Below are 19457 nucleotides of genomic sequence, written 5' to 3'. Positions count from 1 at the left end.
TCCCTACCCGAAATCTAGCCCTCTTAATGTCTTCATAATGTACATATTGACTCAGGTTCACACCACTTTAAAAAACTGGATTAGAGCCACAACCAATAAAAATAACAATATAAAAAATGATTTTTTTGCTTCTGGATTTGATTGTGTATAGTTTTTTGACATCAACGTTTCGGATCACACTCTGTGATCCATCATCAAGATGAAAGAAGGATGTAAGATGATGATGTGTATTTTTTTTGGCATCAACGTTTCAGATCACACTCTGTGATCCATCATCAAGATGAAATAAGGATGTAAGATGATGTGATCATGGATCACAGAGTGTGATCCAAAACATTGATGTCAAAAAAACATACACAATCAAATACAGAAGCAAAAAAATCATTAGAAATGGATTGTGGAAATCTGATATTATTAATATAAAATTTGTAACGGACATATATGTTACAAACATAAATGGCAGAATACTTGCTTTATTAATCAGAGATCGAAACGATCAATATATACAAAAGGACGATAGAATAGAATAGAAACATTCTATTCTACACTACAACTAAATATTAGAAACATTCTAATATTTACAGTAAACTACAATAGTGAGCATTAAAGATTATTCTAATACCCCCCGATAATGCTCAATCTATTTACTACACCAATAGATCCCCTGAATTTAACAAACTTGTCAGGACCAAGGGGTTTTGTGAAAATATCTGCTGGTTGCTCTGAGGTAGGGACATAGAGTAACTGAATAGTTCCATCTTCTACTAATTGTCGAATATAATGGCAATGAAGCTCTATGTGCTTGGTTCGTTCATGAAACACTGGGTTTTTGGCAAGTTTGAGTACTGCCTAATTGTCTGAAAACAAAGAAGTTGGACCCGCTTGAGAAATATGCATATCTGCAAGCATCTGACGGAGCCAAACTGCTTCACAAGCTGCCTTGACAGCTCCTCTATATTCTGCTTCTGTAGAGGAGAGGGCATGTGCCTGTTGCTTCTTACTGGTCCAGGTAACTACTGCAGATCCGATACTGAACACATATCCAGAAGTAGATTTCCTGTCATCAACTGAGCCGGCCCAATCAGAATCGGCGAATCCACGGAGCTGAGGAGTAGTACTCCTTGTATAACAAAGACCATAATCTGAAGTACCCTGTACATAGCGTAATACACATTTTGCTGCAATCCAATGATCAGTCTTGGGGTTTGTCATGAACCGGGAGATGTAGCTGACTGCAAAACTGAGATCAGGTCTAGTAGTAGTAAGATAGATGAGACTACCTACTAGTTGCCTGAAGAGTGTTTCATCTACAGGAGGAGAATCAGATTGTGCAGACAATTTCAGACCAGTCTCCATAGGAGTGGAGGCAGGTTTGCAATCCTCCATTCGAAACCTGTCAAGCAAACTTCTGGCATACTTGGACTGAGACAAAAAAATACTGTTGTCAGTCTGCCAAACCTCAATACCTAAACAATAATGAAGCAATCCAAGATCGGTCATGTCAAAAGTTCTGCATAGATCCTGTTTGATATCTGAAATCAAATGTTCTGAACTCCCAGTAATGATCAGATCATCCACGTAGACAACAAGAAAAAGAATTTCATTACCGGGGTGTTTAATATACAAATTACTATCTGACGGGCTGCGCTGAAATCCCTGAGTAACCAAGTACTGATCAATCTTTATGTACCAAGCCCTAGGAGCCTGTTTAAGACCATAGATGGCCTTCTTGAGTCTACATACTTTTGGTTCTGAACCGGCAACTTTAAAACCTGGGGGCTGTGTCATGTAGACTTCTTCCTGTAATTCACCATTGAGAAAAGCACTCTTCACATCCATCTGATGAACTTTCCAACCATACTGAGCTGCAATGGCAAGAAGAGTACGAATAGTACTCATCTTAGCTATTGGAGCAAATGTCTCCTCATAGTCAATGCCTTCACGTTGGGTGAATCCTCGAGCAACAAGTTTGGCTTTGTATTTGTCCAAGGTACCATCTGCATGGTACTTGACCTTATAGACCCATTTACAGCTAATGGGTTTCTTCCCAAGAGGAAGATCTGAAAGAACCCAGGTGTGGTTCTTCTGAAGACTTTGAAGCTCAGCATCCATTGCATGTTCCCATTCTGGAATTCCTTTGGCCTCTGCATATGTCTGGGGCTCAGGGATACTATGGATGTTTTCCATAAGAGCTATATTAACTGTGTTGTGCTGAATGCTCTTATTTCTGGAGGTTCTACCCTCAATGAGTTCATCAGGACGAAGATCACTAATCGTTTTAGCCCACCATTTTGGCCGAAGAGTCGAGGAGCCAATATCAAATGCTATCGGGATAGCTGTATTATCAGGAGGTGGTTGAGGTGGTGTATCAGTAGCATCAGATGACTCATGTAAAATAGAAGAACCCAAGTCAGAGATTGCTGAAGATTGAATCTCAGAATGCAGTGGAGAGTCAGAGAGCGGAAATGGTCCAAGTTCCTCATCAAACACAACATCACGACTGAAGATTAAACGATCAGTATTTACATCAATCAACCGATAGGCCTTATGTGTGTAACTATATCCTGTAAACATAAGTTTTTGGCTTTTGGAATCCAACTTAGTGCGTTTGACATCAGGAATCCATACATATGCCAGAGAGCCAAAAACTTTCAAATGGTTGATCTTAGGTTTGCGACCAGACCAGGCTTCCTCAGGAGTTTTATGATTAACGGCAAGAGTGGGTGACCGGTTAAGAAGATAGACCGCTGTGGATACTGCTTCTGCCCAATATTTTCTGGGAACATTTCTATGTTCTAACATAGCCCTAGCCATTTCTATGATGGTACGGTTACGACCCTCTACAACACCGTTTTGTTGAGGAGTGTGAGGTGTGGTGAGCTGACGTCTAATGCCGTGAGTAGTACAGAAGACAGAGAAAGCAGATGAACAAAATTCCCCCCCATTATCGGTCCTAAGAGTACGGATGGAGGAACCAGACTCTTTTTCTACTAGAGCTTTAAATTGCTGAAATACAGGAAAAACATCTGATTTTTGCTTAAGAAAATATACCCACATTTTGCGACTAAAATCATCCACAAAGAGTAAGAAGTACCTGTTCCCGGAAATAGAAGGAGTATTCATAGGACCACATACATCAGCGTGGACTAACTGTAGCACTCTAGATGCCCGCCATGATTCGCCATTCATAAATGGTGTCCTATGTTGCTTCCTTGCTTGGCAAGCTCCGCAAACGCGATGGTTCTGGGTCTGGATGTTAGGTAGGCCATGGACTAAATTATCCCGAGCAAGTTGTGCTAGATATTGCATGTTCAGATGACCATATCGCTGATACCAGAGGCTGCTCAGAGCGGATGATTCGGCGATGAAGGCATGCTCAAGAGAATCTCCTGAATATATAAGTCTATAAATACCATGATCCTCAAGACCGATAGCAAGGATAGTGCGAGAAGCACGATCAATAATTGAACACTTATTTCCACTGAAGACAACATCCAACTGAGGAGAGTGCTTCATAATCTGACTAACAGACAGAAGATTATGTTTCATGCCAGGAACATAACATACATTGAGAAACATAAGTTTTCTTCCTCCAGACTGAATCTGAACATTGCCTTTTCCGACAATATTGTATTCTTTGCCGCCTCCAAAGATGACTGAATCAGAATAGGGAGTGAATTCAACAAACCAATCACGCCTATGAGTGAAATGTTGAGAGGCACCAGAATCGATGTACCAGGCAGAAGATTTCACATGATTTGTAGGTATGCTGGCCATAAAGGCATGATAGAGAGATTCTTTCTGCTCTGAGTGCTAGGCAGCATTGGCTTGCTGTTGAATTGAGTTTGACTTCTGATGTTGTTGATACAGATGGTCATAATATGCAAAAGTCTCAAATGGCACAAATTTCGAGGTGAGAAAATGAATGACCCAAAAAAAATGGAGAAGTATACGGACGAGAGCTTGAAAAACCCAGAAATAATACGCTGTCGGAATTCAGATCCGCTGGCTCAAAAATCGAGGCACAAAAATCGAGACACCCACAAAAATCTGATGAAGACCCATTAAAGATCTCGAAAAACCCACAAAGAATCTACAAACAGAAAAATTTGACTAGAACCACAAAGTAAGGTTTCAGGCAAAACCCTAGTCGTTGGCTTTGAAGGTCGATTTAGCAAAAAAAATGGTGGTTTTACAATCGACCAGTGCTGGAAGGAGGTCACGACAGGATGGAGGAGGTCATACGAACACCGAAAATCAGAACATCGACGCCTGGAGGTCACACGAATGGGCAAAAAACACGACCATAAACCTGCGAACGTCGGACCTCCAATAAATCGCGAACTTGCAGAAATAAATGGCGGATTGACGTCTTTGCAACCAGAAGATATTTGTCTTGATTGATGTCAGTCGCAAGCATAGACCAAAGATCCGCCGTTTGTAACTGAGACGCAGATCACCAAGGAACAAGAAACGTGATTTTTAAAAAACCAGCGATTTTCAAATTTTCCAGAGCCGTGATTTTACCATAGAAAAACGTGATTTACAGTCATCCAAACCCTAGCTTGAACTAGGTATAACGAAGCAAAATTATTTAGGAAGAAATAATTTTGAAAACCAGGTTCAGATAATTTCAATAAGAAATTATTATTTTCAAAGAAAATTTAACCTCTCTCTGATACCATGTTACAAACGTAAATGGCAGAATACTTGCTTTATTAATCAGAGATCGAAACGATCAATATATACAAAAAGATGATAGAATAGAATAGAAACATTCTATTCTACACTACAACTAAATATTAGAAACATTCTAATATTTACAGTACACTACAATAGTGAGCATTAAAGATTATTCTAATAATATAAAGAGAAGTTTACACAGCTAATATGTACATACAGTATTATGCTTAATCAAAAGGAACCAAATGCTTACAGCTAAAGCCCCTGGCTGAACAGCATGCACTCCATGGACTGACGTGGAGGAAGACTGAGTCAAATCTGCAATAGGGGTAACTGGCAGAGAAGATGTCCTTTTTGCAGCCATCGGTGCAAGTACTTTTTTTGTAAGTGAAAATGATCTCGGACCACAAGGTGTCTGATCTCCACCATGTGATGGTAGTGATTTTGATGATACCCCTGGGGTAAGAAGAACAGCCTTTTCACTCTCTGGAGGAGGTACCTTGCTCTTGAAGGTTGGCCGTGGTATAAGTGCTCGAATTGAAGTCTTGTTTGCCTTTGAAGAACCTGGAGTAGTTGGTAGATTTACTATTGCTGGACTGAGATTGGAATCATCCAAACTTCTAGAAGGTATTTGAACTGATATATTTGGTCGTTTTACACTCTGTCGGACAGGAGTGATTTCTTCAGTTCCAGAGCTTTCAATTGGCTGTAATTCCTGCATGCATTCTATATAGTATCAAACTCAAGTCATGAAAAAGTAATACTACATATGAAAAAAAGTTCCTTGCAAAAAACATGAAGTTCAAGATCAAACATCAAAATAGAGAATCATTCTCAAGCAATATGCAGCAGGGCTAAAACAGAATAACTGTTCTAATGAATTCTGAAATCATGCATTCCAGTTTTGCAGAATAGTAGTAGTATTCTGACAGATTTTACACAAGAAACCTTCAAGAGTAGTCATCTTCACAACTCATTTTCTTTTCTTGATAGTTTAATATAAGTGAGGAGAGGCAATATTTTAAAATTTAATTTTTAGTTCAATTGCTGAGATTTTCTAATTTTGTGCTATTTATCAAAAAACAATAAAAATTGAAGCTTACACCTGTTGCTGCTCACTCAGTCCTATCCTCCTAATCCATGAGAAGCAATCTAACCTTAGATATGATAGGACTTAACGTTCCTAGGACTTTTTAGATAATACGCAGGTGTCATGGCCCCTGATTTGGCATAATGAGCAGCAACTATTATTGTCAACCATAATAACAACCTCAAACAGCATATGGGTAAAGAACCAATTGAGTTGTTAAAAGGTTTACTACCGTTCTGCAATAAAGAAGTCAGAAATCAAAGGAATTATATTTATCTCAAGACAATGACAACCAGCGACTACCTTAAGGAAAGAAACAATATCAACTTAGACAAGCATGTCAAAACTACCAAACGATACTGTAATGACGAGGCACAATCGTTTACTCCATTCGGGGTATGGATATTTGGTTCAAGCAGAGTACACTGTAACACTTGCACAATATTATAAGAAACTTAACAATTCAGAATAGAAACCATACAAATAATATTGGTAGAATGATAAGGTTTATTCCATGTAATGTCATAACAACCACCATCCTCTCAGTGACAAATTACATTTATAGAGTACCCAATGGTTGGTTGAGCCTTCCAACTGTTGGTTCCTACAACTACCCGAGAACCAACTTCCAATACATTGTCATCACTAGTCAAAACATAGAACATAAATTATTATTCCCACTAACTAAACTGCTCCAGTGTCTCTACAGTAGCATCCAACTTTGCTCCTTCCTACACAAGCTATCTTTTCCTAGGCTAGCTCATTCTCCAACTCGACCATTCTCACCTGCAAGGCCATTTCTCACTCCAGCACTATACTCCCTTTTTACCTTCCATGTTGCATGTGTCAACTTCTGAAGTTGAAAGAATGTATCCAGGAAAGCTGGCTCCATGGTGTCTAGGACACCCTTCCAGCCTATGTGCCTCTCCAATGCATGGTCTCCCACTTGTCCAATACCTTTGGAGTCTTTGTGTTAGGCCATCCTCGCCCCATAAGGTTTTATGTGAAATCCCTCTCATACTCTTGCATGAATCTCAAAAGCCTCTCTGCCTACTATCTATGGAGGTCTATCACCGCACATGTTGCTACTGTCATTCCCTCCAGCTTTGAAGAATCACTTAATGGATGCTTTGAACCTAGGAATGGAGGCCTCCTCATGGGTAGCTTCTACCTCAATGCCTCTTGTAGTCCTCTCCTCCTAGTGGGAGATGTTCTCCTCCTGGTAGCTCTTGTCCTCCACCTCAGTAACCTCACGTGGAGCATCATCCATGTGCCTCTACTCATCAATATGGTGTTTCATCAACAAGGTCAATTAGGGTGGTGGGACATCATCAATCCCCATCTTGAACTTCTCTAAGAGGCTATCCATTTACATGTCCATTCCAAGTATATTTGCCCCCTCTTGATCCCCTGCATCTTATACTCTAGCAGTATCCTCCCTTGTGTCCGTGTATGCACCTTTATCTTGGGACCCTCGGGCCCTCTATCATATTGCCCCCACCTTTGCGTGAAATTTCAACCTCCATTGTAAGGACTCCAACTGCATCCTCCATCATAGAATCCTCCTTCCACCATCAAGACTGTGACTGACATGGTTGGGGTGACAACTTTAATTGTAAGTGCAAGTGCCACCACCAATGCAATGGGAGTAACCCACTCAATACCTCGTGTGGTTTTAAGGAGAATGGTAGTCGACCCCCCCCCCCCCCCCCCTTTGTACCCTCAAATCTACCACATCTGTCCCCTCTGTTGTGACTAGGTGTGCCATGGGTGGAAGTTATGCATGAGTGAACACAACCTTGTGCTTTGTAGACCACTTGGCCCCCCAATCGGCCACCACCAGTAAGGCCCTCTCTCGTGTCACTAGTATGGGCTCTAGGAAATCCATTGGTACGACCTCTAGTACTATCTTTGGTATGGCTTTTGATACGGTCTCACCTGTTAATCCTTCATCTCCCCAACTTCATCCACTTTGCCTACAACCTCCTCTCAGTAATTACTACATCTATGATATGGTTTCATGTGGAGCCCCTCATCTGCCATATCTTAACTCTCCAAAGGGGAGATTGTTGTTACCTCTTCTCCTACTGTATCTTTTTCTTCCTCCTTGCTACTTCCATCCCCTTCGTCCCCTTTGTAATCATCATCACTTCCTCTCTAGCTTTCTTCTGAAGTGGTTCACTTCTTGCAAGAGTGTCCAAGTGTATCCAATAGTAAATAGTTGGTTTGTATGGCTCTACCTTCCTCGCTAATACAAACTTCCTCCATTGATTTGGACGTACCTACATTCATATGGCATCAAGGAATAGGGCAATGGCATGGTGGGGCATATAAAATATCTTGTGTTTCAAGCTAAAAATCTCTTGTATCCACTCTAACCAAAACTTGCCCCCAATTGTATATCTTTCCCCTCCTTATTGCCATCCATCAACCTAAGCATCCAAATGGCAATGTCACTCGCCCTACTTGTCCCTGTGAGTTTGCTTTTTACTACATTCATAACGAACTTTCCATCAAAAGAGGTGATAAGGGATTTCTTCAATCCTCTACTATTATTACCAGACCACAAGCTATCCTATTTAGTTGTAGAGATATCAGGTTTGCATACCAACTTGAGTAGGAGCTCCTTATCTTTGGGAGTGAGGGTTTCGTGGTGGAAGAACCCTTTGATGGTACCCCAAAAACCTTAGTGAATTCTTTTCACCAAAAGGAAATAACCATGGTATTCTCAAAATACTCAATGATAGATTTGTGAGACTAATGGTCATGCCCAACCACCATAGACTATAGCACTAGTTTGAACTCCTTCAAGCTGAATATGGGCATAAAAATGATTTTGTCCACTTATGCCTTCCTCAATGAAACTTTCGATTGGTCGTTATCTGGGGTGCTCTCCCACCATGTCCTACATTCACTTTCTATTACACTTTTAAACTTGAGATTTTCTACAGACACCTACTCATCTTTCTATACCTTTTCGCAAACCATTTTTTTCTTGGTATTGGATGTGATCATATTTTCTTGTTGCCTCCACTTTAATACTGAATTTCATAAACTACTCGTGTTAGGGTTTCCAAAGTTGCCCTTCACCATTGGATGCACTCGTAATTTCATCTTCCTCTAGAGGTATTGTACAAGCCATCCTACCATTTCTTCCTCTGACTACGGATACTTCCTCTAGCCATATAGGCTGATCTAGTGGCACATGTGATACTAGTTGTGTTATATGTCATATGTTGTTTGTTGTACAATACCTTCCCACCCCTAGACATGTCGTACCTTCCTAGCCTTTTTGTCTCTTCAATTTCTCCATTTTTTAGTTTCTTTTGAGGTTCCTTGCCTCCTTTACTTAATCTCTTTGTTTTCCCTTTTTCCTCATTATTGCGGACCTCGACCTCTAATGCATACTACCACATGCAAGTCTTTGGGGGTGTTGTCTAGCACTCATTTTCACAAGTCCCTAAAGTTCCAAGTCGAATATTTTGTCTACTAAGGTTCTAGTAGAGGGCCTAGCTAGATTTGGTATTACTCTCCACAATGCATTATAGGTGGGCTGAAACAGGGCATTTTTTCCTTCAGTAACATAATTTTGGCTGAGCTGGTTGATGTATCTATCCCGTTCCATAATGAATAAGTCAACTGTCTCTATCGCCATCTTTAAGAATAGCACCATACTCTTCCAGATCAATTTCTTCTAGTCTTCTTCGCAAACTTCTTCCTTGGCTGCTTGCTCCTCCTTGCACTTCTCTTCTGCCTCTTCGTCAATGTTCTTCTTTCTTTATAGGGTGTCTTGGACCTCCAGTACCCATTTATCCTTTACCCAAAGTGTTGGTGGCCCGAATAGCACATTTGTGAGATGCTCATGCACTCGGGGGATTGCAGCTCCTTCCACATGCTTTCTTGCCTATTGCTCTTTGAGCGCCATCATGAATTTGGCCTTGCTAAGGTATTATGACTGCAAATGTAATAGCACTGCCTATGATTTCTGTATGTGTTCTCCAAAGGCAGCTCTCTCATATTTTTACTAAGCATAAGTCATGAAGAGACATATCCCTTCAAGGGACATGTCTATTTGTTAATTTGATAATTAATATAATAACGAATTACAGTCTTATCTATCTATCTATCTATCTATCTATCCATTCATCCATCCATCCATCTGTCTGTCTATCTACATTATTTATATTAATTTCTCTCATAACTTATATCTCACATAAATTATATCTCATAATTATATATAATGTTAGGTTTATCCGATTGAAGCTACCAAACATCAACACAAGACAAATATTACATCATTGGTAATATTAGGAATGACACATCAAGGAAATCTTTGATCAAAAGACTTCCATTATATGACATCATATCAGTATTGGCCTATCAGAATATCAACACATGATATTCACCAAATACTATTTTGATATCATATTGGGTAACATGAATATTGGCCTATCAGAATATCAACATATGATATTCACCAATGACTCTGAGTAATGGCCTATCAAAACATCAATAATTGATATCCACCAAGTACTCAATATAGTAGTGACCTATCAGAATATCAAGGCAAGATATTCACTAAATACCTATCATATATCTATACAAAAAACTTATAGACCGTCAATTTAATGACATCTAACACTTAGTTGTTGATTTACAAGATAAGGCCTTTCTTGATCTATTTCAACGTTTACATAAAATGTATAACACGATTTAAGTTATTGTAAGATTGTCACCTTCCAATAACTTCTGCAAATACAAGTGATAATCATTTGGAAGTTGCCACTTCCTCATGATGTACACAAGGGGCAACCCCATACACAAATGACATCAGAAGTTTACATTAAGTCACCATGGATATTGTCATGTGGTGTTGTCATGACATCCACCATGAACCATATTAGAGAATAAGATTTTCACATCAAAATTCTCTCTCATAGAGAAGAACGTATTACAAAGGATTGCACTTGGAACTTCTTCAAAAAGAAACATTGATATTTTGACCTCCTTATCTAAACTAAATATAATGAACTGCCAAAACTCCCTCTGAATCTAATATCAACTTTTGAGCTCCTCATTCAAAGTTACCTCTAATGAAGTGTCAAATGTCATACTCCCTCAGGTTAACTGAAACATATCCTTTATCTACTCACTCTCTTTGTCCAAGGTTGCCTCTAATGAACTATCATGCTCCCTCTTGATATAGAAGGATACTCATAATCTCATTCATCAAAGGTATTCGCTTCAAGAGCCTCACTTTATCTAGCATGATCATCACATGACTAATGAATTCTAGATCAAAAATTCTTTGGAGCTACTATCATAAGATTGAGTTCTACACAATATTTGGTAGCATGTGTAAAGTACCAACCTTCTTTTCCTGCAACAACATCTCTGCATAACCTTGATGATGTCTCTTCTATGACATCTCCCCTTTAAGGATAGTTCGAATATAAATTCCCACTCTTATATTCTCAAATAATTTTGCATCACATCAAATATGGAAAACTTCATTATGATCTTCTTCTTTGGAAAGAATTATCCCTAGAGATCAAGGAGAACAAGAGCATAACAAAGCAAATAACTCTTATATTACATGCATAAATATAGATGAGTGACTAACTGAAAAATAAAAAATAGTACTCAAGAGAGAATACTTATCTCCCTAATTTGGAGCAAACGGTCAACAACACACCCTCCTTTTTTTAAAATGTATGTGAAATACTATTCTAGCAACTCAACTCAATGTTATGCAAAAGGTAGTTGGAATTGAATCCCCATTAACCCATCTTAGATCCTTCTACAATAGATATGCTTGGTGTGCGTGATATGTATGGACAAACTGTGCTCAATGTTATGAGCATAGGATATTCCTCTTGCTCCTGCATTTCTCCTTGCTTTGAACAAGTAGCTTGTCCTATAGTCATCCCCACCATGAATTTCTCTTTACGTATTTTTAGGATTTAATTCATCGTTTAAATGTTTTCCTTTTGTACTTCCCACTTCTCCCTCTCTCCTCTGTGTTACTATTTAATCCCAATGAGAGGTAACCATAAAGAATTTTTCACCTTTTAATCTTTTAAAAAGTCACTCTTAATAACCAAAATGTCATGAACATTCATCATATGAATCATCAATCTATTTCTTAGAATCATTGCCTTGCAATTACATTGATCAGATACTACTAGCCCATCATCTTCTTTAGAGGTAACTGAAGTTGTACATGAAGAACATGATGGATAGCAAACTTCAAACAATGCATGCATCTTGGGATCCCACTTTAGATTATTCTACAACTTGACACAACAAAGTTTCCATGAGTTCCTATAAACGGCCTTTCAACCATTGTTGTATTTTCTTGGACCCCTTCCTTATAGACCTACAAGACTTCTTCTTTACTTTCCTTACATTATGGTATGCAGTGGATGTTTAGTTTGAATGGTTTCTGCATAAACTCTGATTGGTGCTTCCCAATTATAATTATCATTTGATATTCAAATGTTCTCTTTGTTGGTGTAAATAAGTATTTACTTATTACACTTACTTAAGTTTTACTTAGGTTAATGCATTATTTAATTATTTTGCATTATTTTATTATTATTTTAGGTGAGACAATTAGGAGTTTGTGAACTCTCATTGAGTTACGCAACTCTAATTAGGCACATGGTGTCTACAACACAAGAGTATGCATCATTCACTGAGTTATTATGATGACAACACAATTATCCGCACTCCTCATTTAGCACATGTTGTCTACTCCACAGATTTGCATGCTACACCATTGTAGTCTTATCCTCACATCATCGCACTTAATCCCGTGCTTAATGGAGGATAATCCATATTTGGTAGACATGTGCCTGGTTGTATGACATGTCATGGTGCTGACTTCTATGCATTCTAGAAGCTCTCTTGAGGCCTTTATAATCAAGCACTCCTAGTGTACTCTTGTATCCAATTATTGAATGAATATCGTCATTCTGATCATACTCTGCCTATTTTGGTCTACTGTGTGCTTGTTCTTTAGTTCTTGGGTGAATTCTAGCCTAAGCGAAATTCTTACATGGTATCAGAGCTGAGAAGGATTCTCATCACGTAGCCGTTTGAGACCATTCATGCTTCAGCACATTGATTGCGAAGGATCTACAGAAATTGGGAGCGTCTAGAGCCAGATCTAACCTCTTCGTTGCGTCCGGATCGTCGATTCGGTGAAGATTGACTATAAATTCGCCTATCTTAAGTGAAAGTTGATTGTGAGGCAAAAAAATTTTGCAAACCGGCACTCGAAAGCACCGATTTGCAATTGGGTATGATTATTTTTATTGATCTGATTATTAATTTTCGGATCTGAATTTATTCTCTGTATTTTTCCGATCTGAATATTTTCGAAATTTTTAATATAGTCGTACAGAGAAAATTTTTTGGCCAAACCGGGCAGTCAAACCCCGGCTTGGCTCTATCTTTTTGGTAGTTTTGGCGGACTTATTTCGCAGGGTTTTCTATTCATCCGCGAGCTGCACATTTCGGTATTAAATCCGAACACGGGAAGCACCTTGCCGACGAACGATAACATACTCCGGCAATATACTCATCAACCGGCCTGACCGCTTTGCAATCTAATTTGTGGCGCATTATTTTTATGCACTGTGTTCATTCAAAATACCCACAATGTGGGACTAATCCCTGAACACCGGCATCGGAAATTACAATCTTCGGCGATGCAAAGGCACATTCCGTCTAACAAACCGCCTGCGACATGCGGCATCAAACAGAAGCCGCTCGACTCTGTCCACGCGGCAGATCCTGCAAATCCACGCGGGCAAATCCGCCCACGCCACGCCACAATACTGTAAGCTCAGTCGGCGCCACCTCACTGCGCAGGCAAATCCACGTGGAGCTCTAGTTGGTCAATGCCCACGTCAACGTACTTCTACACAGTCACCCTGCCACGTTAATTTTCTCGTACGATCATACGGTCCGTACATTTCTGTACGGAACGTCAGCTGCCACGCCATTCGAGAGTTGAGATTTTGCTGACGTCATCCAGTACATGAGCCTAAAATTGACGCCCGTCTGGACGTCAAACCAAGCCGTTTTTGACTTGTTGCGACGGCCGTATAACCGTCAAATTTAACCTTATTTTTTGCTGGTGCAACCCCTCACCAAATTGATTTTGGTTTTTGCAATCCGACTTCAATAGGCCATAACTCGCACATCCGGACTCCAAATCAGGTGCAATTTTTTTTGAAATTGGGTAAAAATTTTTAAGTTTTTTAGCGGTGTAGCTATTTTTTGGTTTTGGTGCATGGATTGTTCAAAAATTGTGTTTTGGCGACTGTACCTGTATAATCCTGCATTTTGCAACTTCAAATGCTCCTTACGGGCACATCTGAAGTCGAAAACAGGTTCTGTTTTTTTTGAAAGTGCGTATTTTTTCGTCTACTTTCCAAATCTGGCATCAGATTATAGTGTTGTGTGGAAAAAATTGTCACTTTCAGCAATAGGGCCTTTCTTTGCTTTGTAATGCTTCAGTATTGTAGCACATTGTAAAGGTTCAGATTTGTACTCTATCAAGAAGTTGTAACAAGCAAAATCAAAAGTCCACAAAGGCCAAAATTGGCAAGTGGCCCATTGTAATCGCAATACTGATAAAGTGCCCAAAGCATCTATTTTGGGGCGGGTTTCTGATTTAGTGAAAAGGGGGGGGTATTCTTGTTGTTGTGTTCTCTCTTTTCTGCAATTTTCTTTCATTCTCTGCATTATGGGCAACTTTAAGTTTGCTAAATTAACTCCTCATAACTATGCTACGTGGTCTATCAAAATGTTGTATCACTTAATGCATAATGGAGTTTCTCAATATGTAGATGGCACTCTTCCTAAACTAGCAGGGGATAATGTATCAACAAGTGAAATTTCTGAATGGGTAACCATGGATAGGAAAGCCCTAGGTGATATATGTTTGGGGGTAGATGATAAAATCATGTATCAAATTAAGAAATGTACTACATCCAAGGAAGCTTGGGATACCCTCGAAAGCCTATATGGTAAAGTGTATGAAGAGGATGTGTTCAAAATAGAAGATGAGCTTGTTTCCTTAGATCCTAAGTCGTATGACTCAATACAGGAGGACTTCATCATCAAGGTGAATGAATTAAGGACAAAGCTTACTGATTGTGGGAGTTCTATCAAAGATGACAGACTGATCCATCTCATCCATAACAAGCTGCCATCTGAATATTCCACATTTGTATCTTCTTTTAACACCTCAAAGATTACCTTAGGGTCTGCCTATAAGAAAGTCACTTTTAATGAATACGCTAAACTGTTGGATGATGAAGAAAAGAAGTTGAAAACAATGGGGATTCTCAAATCACCTAAGTCCAAAGCATTGGTGGCCAATGAGGGTTCTCAACATTCAGCTGGACAATCTTCAAACAAAGGAAAGGGTAAGAAGAAATGGAAGAGCAAATCTGAGGATGCAGAAAAGACAACACCTCAATCGAATCAACAAGGCAAGTCCTCGAATTCCAACAAGAAAGGGGACAATAATAAGGAGAAGAAGAAGTGTGCTTATTGCAAGAAAACTGGTCATGAAGAACATGAGTGTTATCACAAACAGATTGATGAATTAACCAACATCATGAAGAAACATAATGTTCCATTACCTAATGCTTACAAGGAGAAAGGATCTTCTTCAGATTCAAAGGGCAAAGAGCAAGCATTCATGGCAAATGCAAACTCTTCCAAGGAATGGATATTTGACTCAGGTGCCTCATATCACATGGGTTCTTCAAAGGAGGATTTTTCTTCATTGAATCGCTCAAGGGTACCGCACATCTTCATGGGGAATGATAGCAAAATGGAAGTTGAAGGAAAAGGAATCGTGGAAATGGAAAATGGAGAGTTTCAAGAGGTTCTCTATGTTCCAAACCTAAGTTCGAATCTCCTCTCAATCTACCAAGTCACTCACTTTGGAGATGGACATAGAGTTGAGTTCCTTCCCGACTTAGTAAAAGTGCACAGTCTTCGAGATAATTCCTTGGTTGCAGTAGGGAAAGTGAATGATCACAAGAGGCTGTACTCTTTCTCGCATTTTGTACCCAAGACTCCTTCAAAGGCCTTGTTAACACAATCAAATTCAAACATGCAATTATGGCATGAGCGGTATGGTCATCTTGACTATCGCTATCTTCACCAACTTTGCACATACCAAATGGTGAAAGGTCTACCTCAAATCAACTTTTCTAAGGGTAAGTGTTCATCAGATTCAGTGGATATGCATCCAGAGGGGAAGTTACAAAGAGGGAAGTCTTCTAGAGCAACAAGTGTTCTTCAAATGGTTCGCATGGTATTAGCAGGTCCTTTTGCATTCAGCCAGGGTCGCTACATACTTACCTTAGTTGATGACTTTTCTAGGTTCATTTGGGTCTACTTTCTGCATAGTAAGAATGAAGTGTTGGACACGTTTCTAGACTTCAAGGCTCATATAGAACGAAAATGCAGAAAGGCCATCAAAGTACTCCGCATGGACAATGGAAACATGGATGTGAACAGAAGACTTAAGGACTTTTGCAGACATGAGGGCATTGATCTTCAGACTCAACCAGCATTCAGTCCACATAAGACAGATGTTGCAACATTGAGGATTCAAACTCTCAAGTCTATGGCAAGTTGCATGATTCATGCCAAGTCTCTAGATCCATCATTAGAAGTCGAAGCAATCCCAAGTGCCACTCACATTCTTAATCGTTCTCCTCATCCAGCCTTAGATGGCAAAACTCCTTTTGAGGCATGGTGCGGCAGAAAACCTATTGTGACACACTTCAGAGTCTTCGGTTGTCCTGCATGGGCAAACAGATCTTCCAAGGGTCGCAAGGCATAGTCATCTCGGCCTTGTACCTTCATTGGTTATGAAGACGGTGTGAAGGCATATAGACTTCTAGATCCTGAGACACGTCAGATTTTTGTGGAGAAGGATGTACATTTTGAGGAAAGTTCTCCGAGCTTGTCCTCTACTCCTCTTCGCAGATCATACAATGTGGATACTGATAGTGACACCAGCGATAGTGCTTCAACAAATTTAGATACGTGGAGTTCTGTCGACAAATACAGTGAGAGGTCACTTCTTCAGTTCAGTCCGCATGCATACATCGCCACAGTGATAGGTCCAGAACAGCAGGGTACTTCTAGTCTTCCAGATACAGGTTCAATGACAGATTTGGGGGACAATTTTGATGATCTGCCTCTTCTTCTTGATGCAGCATCTCCTTCTTCAGTTGTCACGAGGGTTTTAGACTCTCTTGTTCATCCTCTACATGATCAATCGTCACAGGTTGAAGTGATTGTGGATACTCATGATCAGCAGTTGCAACAGGGTTCTTCATCAGTTGCAGAGACAGATAGTTCTTTGGGACACGTTCTTCAGCCAGTTGAGCAGGTTTCAGAGACATCACTTATTCATGGGATTCTTTCCACACACAACGGAAGCGTCTCATTTGTACCCTTGGCATTGTTTCTTCCTAAGGGGAGGAACACCATTCTGCACTCTTGGATCAGCTTCTTCATTGGAGCTTTCACTCTTCGGCATTCTTCTTTGGGGGGGGGGAGCCCATCCTGTCTCTCTTCCTCTTCTCATTATTCTCTTATGTATATATTGGATGTATGTCATAATGGGGGGGTCTTGCTAACTCCATCCATCAATGCATCCTGCTTTATCTCTCTTTTTGGGGGAGGGTTTTTCCCATGAGGTTTTCCCTCTTTCCCCGCTTTATGGGAGATTGCATATCATTATGTACATGGGTACCTAACATGGCCTAGTAGCCGAGACCCATATTGCATTTCATCCTAGATAGCGTAAGCTTAAGGGCAGTCCCCTAACTTGCACTTAAGGGGGGGTGTTGGTGTAAATAAGTATTTACTTATTACACTTACTTAAGTTTTACTTAGGTTAATGCATTATTTTATTATTATTTTAGGTGAGACACTTAGGAGTTTGTGAACTCTCATTGAGTTACGCAACTCTAATTAGGTACATGGTGTCTACAACACAAGAGTATGCATCATTCACTGAGTTATTATGATGACAACACAGTTATCCACACTCCTCATTTAGCACATGTTGTCTACTCCACAGATTTGCGTGCTACACCATTGTAGTTTTATCCTCACATCATCGCACTTAATCCCGTGCTTAATGGAGGATAATCCATATCTGGTGGACATGTGCCTGGTTGTATGACATGTCATGGTGCTGACTTCTATGCATTCTAGAAGCTCTCTTGAGGCCTTTATAATCAGGCACTCCTAGTGTACTCTTGTATCGAATTATTGAATGAATGTCGTCATTCTGATCATACTCTGCCTATTTTGGCCTCCTGTGTGCTTGTGTTGAGTTATTTAGTTCTTGGGTGACTTCTGGCCTAAGCCAAATTCTTCCACTCTTCAACTATTCATTGAGATGATAGAAAGACATTCCTCTATTTATTTTGGCAACATGTGTATTTCTTCAAGTGGTAACCATTATTCATACCCTGGTATATTGATGGATGATCTTTCTAACAAGGATATCGATTAATCTCTACAATTATATAACTCAATGTTTGCACTAATAACTGAATAAGGTTTGTGTAGGCATAGATCACATTGACCAATGGTGAGGAATAACCTAGAGCCCACATATCTGTCGTATATCTCCTTCTAGCACTCAATACTTAGAGGATTGTTTCGGTGAATAGCTATGTGTTGTCTACTAAATTACTCAACAGTAAATGTAATGTCCTAGCCAAATGTACTAATTGATGGTTCTACATACTATGATAAGGGCAATCGCTTATATTCTTGCAATACCCAACATCCACTGAGAGGTTTAATAGATACATACGATAATAGAAAGAGAGTCTTTATTTGCTAATAGCTCAATCTGTCAATGATTTGTGGGTCTCTGGTTCAATTCGTAACACTATTCATTCTATTTTATTGACCACCTTACGTCCACACAACTCTAAGGGTAACCTTTGTATATAACTATATATGTCTCCTTCATCATATCCTTTTATATCTCCATTTTTATAAGAAATGGATTCCTCTATCTTTGTTGCAATGATTCATGTTGAAACTCAAAATCCTTAGCTCCTACAGACATCACTAGCTTCTTGAAATATTAACAAGTTACCGATGACTCTTTTATGTGATAACTTAGCAACTTTGATGGCAATCTTCTTCTCCCTTTATAGCCCTCTGCAATGGATTATCTGAGAAACTCCACTTAGTTTATCCTTGTAAGGACTCTTTTGTACTTCTTGTTTCCTTCGTATTAAGGTTTCCATATGCCTCATCGTGGTTCAAATCTAATACAAAAAGCATGGGTGTCCTCTGCAAATTTATCTCTGCAGACAGCATGTTACTCTATCTCCAAGAATCGTGTGTTGGATGAATTCGCCATCTTGTTATCAGATAATTGTATCTTGATTACCTAAACTATCTATGGGCTGTATCTCATTGGTTTGAAAACATTGCGGCCAGTCCAATATGTCAGTATTCCGCATCGTGGGAATTAAATCCCCAAACCTGCGATTGATGATTTCCTCGTACATTTTAGGTTTGTGTTCCCTGGGGAATTTTGATGAAATTAACAAAGCCTTTGCTAACTCCTATCTTCTAGTCCATTGCTACATTCATAAATGTGATG

General features: G+C 39.5%; 1 protein-coding gene across 3 annotated transcripts in view; it reads right to left on the bottom strand.

Annotated features, from left to right (window-relative positions):
• LOC149528623 (uncharacterized) overlaps window positions 1-19457 on the bottom strand; it is a 74167-nt gene that overhangs the window by 34027 nt on the left and 20683 nt on the right. For all 3 annotated transcript variants that reach the window (XM_089808538.1, XM_089808537.1, XM_089808539.1), the window contains exon 4: window positions 4937-5398. In XM_089808538.1, coding sequence (XP_089664664.1) covers window positions 4937-5398 — 462 coding nt within the window. The remainder of the gene's footprint in view (window positions 1-4936; window positions 5399-19457) is intronic.

The sequence above is a fragment of the Cupressus sempervirens genome, chromosome 11, assembly GCF_028749045.1.
Source record: "Cupressus sempervirens isolate cs-2001-9-10 chromosome 11, ASM2874904v1, whole genome shotgun sequence".
In the NCBI taxonomy this organism is placed as follows: Eukaryota; Viridiplantae; Streptophyta; class Pinopsida; order Cupressales; family Cupressaceae; genus Cupressus; species Cupressus sempervirens.
The sequence above is the reverse complement of the archived record's forward strand: the minus strand, read 5'-3'. Positions and strand labels throughout refer to the sequence as shown.